The sequence below is a fragment of the Prionailurus viverrinus genome, chromosome A1, assembly GCF_022837055.1.
Source record: "Prionailurus viverrinus isolate Anna chromosome A1, UM_Priviv_1.0, whole genome shotgun sequence".
NCBI classification, from domain to species: Eukaryota; Metazoa; Chordata; class Mammalia; order Carnivora; family Felidae; genus Prionailurus; species Prionailurus viverrinus.
The window spans coordinates 83,855,209-83,863,355 of NC_062561.1; the positions used below are offsets into that span (position 1 = coordinate 83,855,209).

An 8,147-nucleotide genomic window follows, 5' to 3' on the forward strand; every position below is an offset into this window, starting at 1 on the left:
GTTAAAATCTTGAGGCAAAGCCAATAATTAAAGACTTGATTAAAATTGTGTGATTTCTATATTTCATCACTTGTGAATTGGTATTATTTAACTTTATTGATACAAACATAATCACATAATTGTGGCATCAAAATCTGGTAGTTATGGAAGCTGTTTCTGGGTTAAGTGTGAAAGTAACCTGCAAATATTTTTTTTTCTTTTTTCAGAATGAGAGACAAAGAACCAGAATCAGATTAATTCTTTAACCTAATAATACCTCATTGTTGATAGCCAAAATGTATTTGCATACCTAATGAAAAATCCCTGGTTCCCTCTCCCAGGAACAGGAAACCAGACATGATAAATTATCTTAATTAATTGTAAGTAGTAATCTTTGACATCTGACCAAATAGTCTTCTTTAAAACAGGACAACAGAGAATGTTCTCATCTATTCTCAGTTTACTGAATCCCTAAGCATCACTTGTGGATACTTTCTGAGCAGATAAACATCTTGACAATATCTTTTGAAATGCCCCCATGACATCCTTGTTTCTGAGGCTGTAGATAAGAGGATTGAGCATGGGTGTGACAATGGTATAGAAGGCTGAAACTACTTTGTCCTGCTCAGGAGTGTGAAAAGACTGGGGCAGAACATAAGTGTAGAAGGCAGCCCCATAGAAAATGCTGACCACAGTCAAGTGGGAAGAGCAAGTAGTAAAGGCCTTTTTCCGGCCTTCAGCAGAGCGCATTCTGTGGACAGTTAACAAAATAAGAGAGTAGGAGATTGAGATGATAGAGATAGGGATGAGCAACATGAGTACACAGCAGATGTACATCAAGGTTTCATACAAGGATGTGTCAGCACAGGCTAGTCTGAGAACTGCAGGGATCTCACAGAAAAAATGGTTGATATTTCGGGAGTGACAATAGGGAACATTCATGGTGATGGGGGTGAGCAGAAAGCCATCCAGGGACCCCCCAAACCAGGCACCAGCAGCCAGCAGGAGACACACCCTGCGGTTCATCAGGACTGGATACCTAAGAGGGTTACAGACAGCCACATAGCGGTCATACGCCATGAGGCCCAAGAGGAAGAACTCCGAGCCAATCATGCTCAAGTAGAGGAAGATCTGGATGCCGCAACCCACAAAGGAAATGGTCTTCTCTTTAGAAACCATGTCGACCAGAAGTTTTGGGACAGTGGTACAAATGAAAAGAGTATCCATGATGGACAGCTGGCTGAGCAGAAAGTACATAGGAGTATGGAGACGGGAGTCCACCTGAATCAAGAATATCATGACCAAATTTGCAGTTACAGCTACCACAAAAATAGCAAAAATAACAGCAAAGACAATCCCAGTAGTTTTATTGTTCACCAGAAGCCCCAGGAGGATAAAATCAGAAGATAAAGTTATATTCTTCATTTACATTGCCTATGTCAGCTCCAGCAGACCAGAAAGCCACAAAGACCAGGAAGTAAAAGGAGAGAAGATCCTTTCAGTATGGGCGAGACTTACAATAGAGATGACACCTCAGAAAGTACTGGTTTGGCTGAAATTTTCCAACACAAAGTGCTAGAGAAAAATGAAGAGACCAAGAGACATATCATAAATCAGAAACTGTAGATCTACTCCTCATTGTTGATGAACAACACTTTTCATATTGTGTTTATGTTCATGCTGCAATACATAGATTATGTGAGTGGCATAATAAAGTTGGTATTTGCTATACTTTGATTAGTTTAGCTATATCTTTCCAATCACTCTTTGCGCTTCTGGCACCAGAATGTTGTCCAAACCATAGTAGGGCCAAGTCAACACTGGTTTGAGTAAAGGCCCATTGATTCACTCATTATATGAAAGGCCAAAATTAAGAATGAATAACTTAGGAAGAGAAAAGTATAAAGAAAAAGCATTAAAAAAATGGATAAAGAAAAGTGTGTCTCCTCTATTCTCAACATTTCACCTCTGACACTTTTGGTCAACAAATGTGTGAGGGTCTCCTCCCCATAATAAGCAATTCTTAACCCTCCAGACAAACAGCTGGGTGTCCTACAACTTAATACAATATTCACACTATCTACATGGAGATAGCTTAATCTCTCACTGGTTAAGAGCTTAGCCCCACAAGACTGTCACCCAAATCAGACGCCAACTGCAAGTAAAGTTTATCACTTGGGCCTCGGTTTCTAGGAGCCCATCCCTGAGCTCAACTAATTTTCTAGAACATTTTATAGAATTAAGAAAAAATATTTTACTAACAACTAGGTAGAAGAGATACATCTGGTAGGTATGCAGGAAAAGGCCAGAAGATTCACTGCCTTGTCTATGTGTACCATCCTCTACACCTCCACATGTGCACCAACCCAGAAGCTCTTGGAAACCCATCCTTTTGTATTTTTATAAATGCTTGATTATTTAAGCATTATTGATCAAATCATTGACCATCAGTGATTAATGAAATCTCTAGACCTTCTCTTCTCCATGGAGATCTGAGTGGTGGAGGTTTAAAAGTTGCAAACCTTTAATTATGGTTATTTTCCTGGGAACAAGCCCAATTCTTAGGAGATTTCAATAAATCATCTAATTAACATAAATCAGGTGTGGTAGGAGGACATTTTATGAATAACAAAAGACATCTACATAGCTATTTCCATTTAGGAAATTCAGAGAGTTTTAAGAAGTCAATACCAGGAATTTGAAAAAAAGACTAAATATATATTAGTTATGCATCACAATATCACAAAGGTTAGGTTATTTGTTGGCATTTCACAAATGAAATATTATAGTCATTTCATTTCATCTAGGTTGTTCTAGTAGATTCCTGCTATCTCCCTGCTTTCTCTATTGTCTGTGTTGAGTCTAACCTCAGCAGAGCAAAGTGATCTTAAAAAAACCTATATCAAAACAGGTCAACTCCTGCTCAAAGCTCTACCATAAAACTTTATATTTCACTTTAAGGCCCACCATATTGTAACAGTTTCACCCTTTGAAGCCATTGCCTGCTTTTTCCAGTGTATTTGCTCTGGTGCTGCAAATCCCATGTGACCCCCTTGTTGATCCTTTGTCCCCTCTCTGGGGTAGCCTCCAGTCCATAGCTTTTGTCTCTGCTGTCACCCTGGGCTAGATCTCTTCCCTATAGCTGTGACTGACACCCTCATGTCTTTCAGGGCTTTGCCTAAAGCCCACTTTGTTAGGACTAGATGGCTATTGTTTGCACGTTCCTTCATGCTACCTAACATATATATTCATTACATTTTGTGTTTGTCTCCTGTCACTGACAGAAAGTTCAATATGAGTAAGGCTGTTGCCTATTTTGTTTCCTGAGTGCTTTTAGAATATAAATGAATGACTGGCACCTTGTAAATGTTTGTTGAATATTTAAATAAATAATTGTTAAACATACAGTTTACTAAAATGCAAATTGCTTTTTTTTCTTTTTGCCCTTTAAGTGATTCTTTTCTTTTTCTTAATGTTTATTTATTTTTTGAGAGAGAGAGAGAGAGAGAGAGAAAGAGCTAAGGAGGGGCAGAGAGAGAGGGAGAGATAAATTCCAAGCAGGCTTCACACTGTCAGCACAGAGCCTAATGTGGGGCTCAAACTCAGGAACTAGGAGATCACAGCCTGAGCTGAAATCAAGAGTCAGACACTTAACCAACTGACCCACCCACATGGGTGATTCATTTCTTGTAGAATTTCCTTAAAATCCACCTGAATATGATCTATAAAATGTGCTAAAGGAAAAATAAAAAGAAATTAAATGCCAGGCCCTTGTGTTTATCTTCAATCCAAAATAAAATTGCCATAAGAGAGGATCTACCTACATTCTCTAATAAGAAACAGTTCTAGGAAACCAAAATGTTTCACAAGTTTCTAGGATAAAACAGCAATAGGAATTTTACATCTTAATCATTGAGGTTTCACATATACAAATTTGAGATAAACACTCTTAGTGACTTAAAATCAATATAGTATTTTGGACAAAGTCAGACATCAGCATAATTTTTCAGCAAGCAAAGAACTCACCACTTTCTATCCTTTTTGAATCTGCCTACGTTGTAACAGTACTTCATTTGATTTTGTACCAATTATTTTGTACAAGATAACTGTAACTGCAGATGTCATTATCCATCCATGGGTTGTATTGTGGATGTTGCTAATTTAATTTGAACTCACCTAGGTTACACAGGCAAAAGGTCAGAAAATCATGAGTGTATTTTTGTAGCAGTAATTTGCACCTGTCTCCTATTATCAGAAAAAAAACTGTCTTAAAACAGGCTTCTATTAATTTTGTATTTTATTAAACTTAACAATATGATATATTTAACTTACTGTTAAATAAAACCAATTGTACTAGGCAGAATAATGTCCTCACCCCACTCATGGATCCCTATCCTAATTCGCAGACTATGAATATGTTGCTTTATTTGACAAAACATATTTTGCAGATGTGATTAAGGTGAGATTATTCTGGAACGTCCTGTTGTACCCAATGCAAGCACAAGGGTCCTTATACGAGGGAAGGAGAAAAGAGGAAGGAAGGAATTAGAGGAGATGTGATATTATGAATACAGGTCCAAATGATTCAAACACTGGTATTGAAGATGAACAGGACCATGATGAGAAGGATTGAGTGGTCTCTAGAATCTGAAAAATGCTAGAAAAATGGATTTCCTCTACGGCCTTCAGAAATGAGTGTATCCCTTAGCCCAATGTGACCAAATTTTGACTTGTGACCTCCAGAATTATAAGATTATAAATTTGTGTCATTTAAAGCCACTGAGTTAGTGGTAATTTGATACAGTAGCCACACCAATAAGTAGTTTTATCATCTTTTAAACATAAGTATAATTGAAGCATGTTCCTAATAACAAATTAGCCAGTACTCATGCAGTGTTTACTTTGTGCCAGGCATCTCTCCACATGCTTTAGTGTTTTGAAGTAGCCACTTCTCACAACACGTCTATGGAGTCAGTTACTATAATTATCACTATTTTTCAGTTGGAGAAGCTGAGGCACAGGAAGTACAACTGGTAGAGGAGCAGGACTTTGTTTTTCATACTCTCCACAGTTATACTCAACTGACCATAAATGCACAATATCCTCTTTATCATATGTTAAATCGACAATTGTCTAAGACAAGTCAAATTAATATGGGCTGTAAAACCAGAATCACATTCAAAAAGTTTTGAATTTCTGGTCAAAGTTGTCAACAAACTTACAAAATAACAAATAAAATTATTACTTTCAGAAATATAAAGTGCTAACTCCTGGGCAATCTCTAAGCATCACACATTTGCCTGTAGTTGTCTGATTTCCTATGTTGAGATACACACACATAAACAAAAGTCCCCAGAGAATGTAAGCCAGGAAAGATCCTCCAAACACCAGACTCATACATTTCACTTCTGAATATTCACTTCTGAGGGTAACTTCTTAGCTCCAAGCAGACATAAAATAATTACCCATCCAATAGTCCTACTCCCAGTCTTTCACCAGTATAACCACTACTACATATACAGCCCTATAAAGATGACACCATATTTCCTTTTGAGGATCCATATTTGAAAGAAATCTTCTATAATGTGTGTCAGAGGGAAGTGGCAGGGTTAACTCAGGAATAAATTACCAGTGAGGACAAGACTATTAAAATTGAATGAAAAATAAACAACAAAGACATTTCAAAAATTACATGGAGATGTGAACCTAATTTAACTCATCGTGGCCTAAACTCAAATGTTACTAAGGAAAGCTTGCCAACGGTTTACAAATCTAAAACCATGAGTTAAATTATCAAGTTTTTAAAATATAATTTTCCTCTTCTGCTATATAAATAGAAAGAAAGATAGATGATAGATATATGATAGATGATAGGTAGGTAGATAGATAGATAGATAGATAGATATGCTCCTAAATTGAGAGGCATGATCATTCTTTAAAACAACATTTTAGGGGTGCCTGTCTGTCTCAGTTGGTGGAGCATGCCATCCCAGAGTCATGAGTTTGAGCTCCACATAGGGTATGGAGCCTACTTAAGAAAACTGTAAAAACAAAATTTAAAAAATAATAAAATATTTAAAAAGAGATGTAAAGTAAAATGCAAGCTCTGCAAAAATACCTCAATAATGTTTTGGTTATGTCTAACTTAATATATCACTTTCTTAAACCAAAACCTATCTATGGGTGGAGGTACTTTGAGAGCTTCCCCACAGTTGAATTAGGTCATTAGTTCAATAAAAACAGACATTTTCGATATGATTATTCTCTCCTTGAATATGATCAGAGTTAGTTATTAAGCTCAATATCATTGGAAAATCAACACGTTCTCAACCTCTGTTTCCCACCAAGTGGTCCCTTCTGGAATTTGTTGGTGAATCCATAAAAACAACTCCCACCACTTCCCCCCTTGAATATATATGACACTGTGCACCTGGTGTTACCTTCCTCTAATTTGTGTGTTGTGTGAGGATATAAAATGTGAAATTTTTGGTCTGATGGTGGACATCTGGGAAGTGGATGCCCAAAGTTATATGGCTAGAACTTAAGCTTGACTCACTATGACTCTTCCTTACAGTATGAGCAGAAGGAAACTTCCTCAACAGGCTAGATGTTCACAGCACTGGCTATATTCTCTTCTGCTGCATGGGCCCCAGAGTGTATAGATGAAGTTTGAACTTGCAATTTCATTAAATTTTGAGCCTCTAGTTGAAGCTGGTCTGTATCAACATTGAGTATCAAGATGGGGTGTTCATAAACTTCTGCTGAGAGTGGGAGTAGGTATCATCTTTGAGAAAGCACCAGTCCAATATTAGGATCTTAAAAGTAATGTGTATAAACTATGCTTACAGGAAATTTTGTATAGAAATCAAGAGATAAATAGGCAGCATTTAAAAGTTTTCATCTTGGTCTTGTTTGCAATAGTAAGAAAGAAGAAGAAATTTAAGCATCTGCAGTTGGACACACAAATAATTTGTTTTAATATTAGAATGTGTAATAGAATTTCAAGCAACCATTGGAATGTAAGGTGGATCTATAATCATTAGCATGGTATGACAGTTTTATTGTATTCTTAAGTGAAAAATGTGGCACATTTACAATTTCCTTATCATATATATGTATGTATATGAATCATATATGTGATAAGTAGATATGTATATATATATGTATATGCACATATATAGCAATAGTTTATTGTGCATATATGTGTGTATATATTATGCACATATAGCACACATTTATAACATATATATACATATATGTAATTATGAAATAAATCCAAGTTTTCACTGATGGTGCACATTCAAGTGACATCAGTTTTTTCTGGAAAACATTTTTTGTCTTCTTACAAGTAGAGATTATATGTATAAAAAGAGATCCCTTTAAGGATAATTTCAAAGGATGAGCTTCCTAGTCCAAACGTGGGCAATTAATACATATAATTTTCCACATTTCAATCTTTAAATATTTGGAGGATGACTGAGCTACCATAAACTTACACCAGAATCCTGCCCATATCTGCTTCCGAATCTGAAAACAAAATTCATCAGATTGTTCTCAACTCTTAAGTCCCATACTACAAGATGCCATCTGAAGGAAATCGTTATGGTCTTAAAATGTGTACATCAGGGGGTGCCTGGGTGGCTCAGTCGGTTGAGCGACCGACTTCGGCTCAGGTCATGATCTCGCGGTCCGTGAGTTCGAGCCCCGCGTCAGGCTCTGTGCTGACAGCTCAGAGCCTGGAGCCTGTTTCCGATTCTGTGTCTCCCTCTCTCTCTGACCCTCCCCATTCATGCTCTGTTTCTCTGTCTCAAAAATAAATAAACGTTAAAAAAAAATTTAAAAATTGTGTATGTTAGTTTTTGTAGGCTACATTCAGAGTGACTCACTAACATGCACATATCAAAAAACTCAGAAAATATAATGTTTAAATACATAGTGTATTAGAAAATTTAAAAAATTAACAAAGAGAGGACAAATACATACAAAAGAATGTCCAGAAATAATCTAGACTTAGCATTGGTGTAAACAATTCCAATTTGCTAGTTTAAGTTTCCCAGTTTTCTATGATGACTTCAAACTCTAAGATGCCACTTTACCCATTACTCTTGATGTAGTTTAATTTGATCCTTACACAGAAACTGTACCTCAAATGGCCTGGGCAAAAGACC

The 8,147-nt window shown here is 36.6% G+C and overlaps 1 protein-coding gene across 1 annotated transcript; it reads right to left on the bottom strand.

Moving 5' to 3' along the window:
* Window positions 1–450: 450 nt before the first annotated feature.
* LOC125170076 (olfactory receptor 2T11) lies at window positions 451–1,410 on the bottom strand. Its single transcript, XM_047866236.1, has one exon. It carries the CDS (start codon window positions 1,402–1,404, stop codon window positions 451–453), a length of 954 nt encoding a protein of 317 aa, XP_047722192.1. The 5' UTR covers window positions 1,405–1,410.
* Window positions 1,411–8,147: the final 6,737 nt, after the last annotated feature.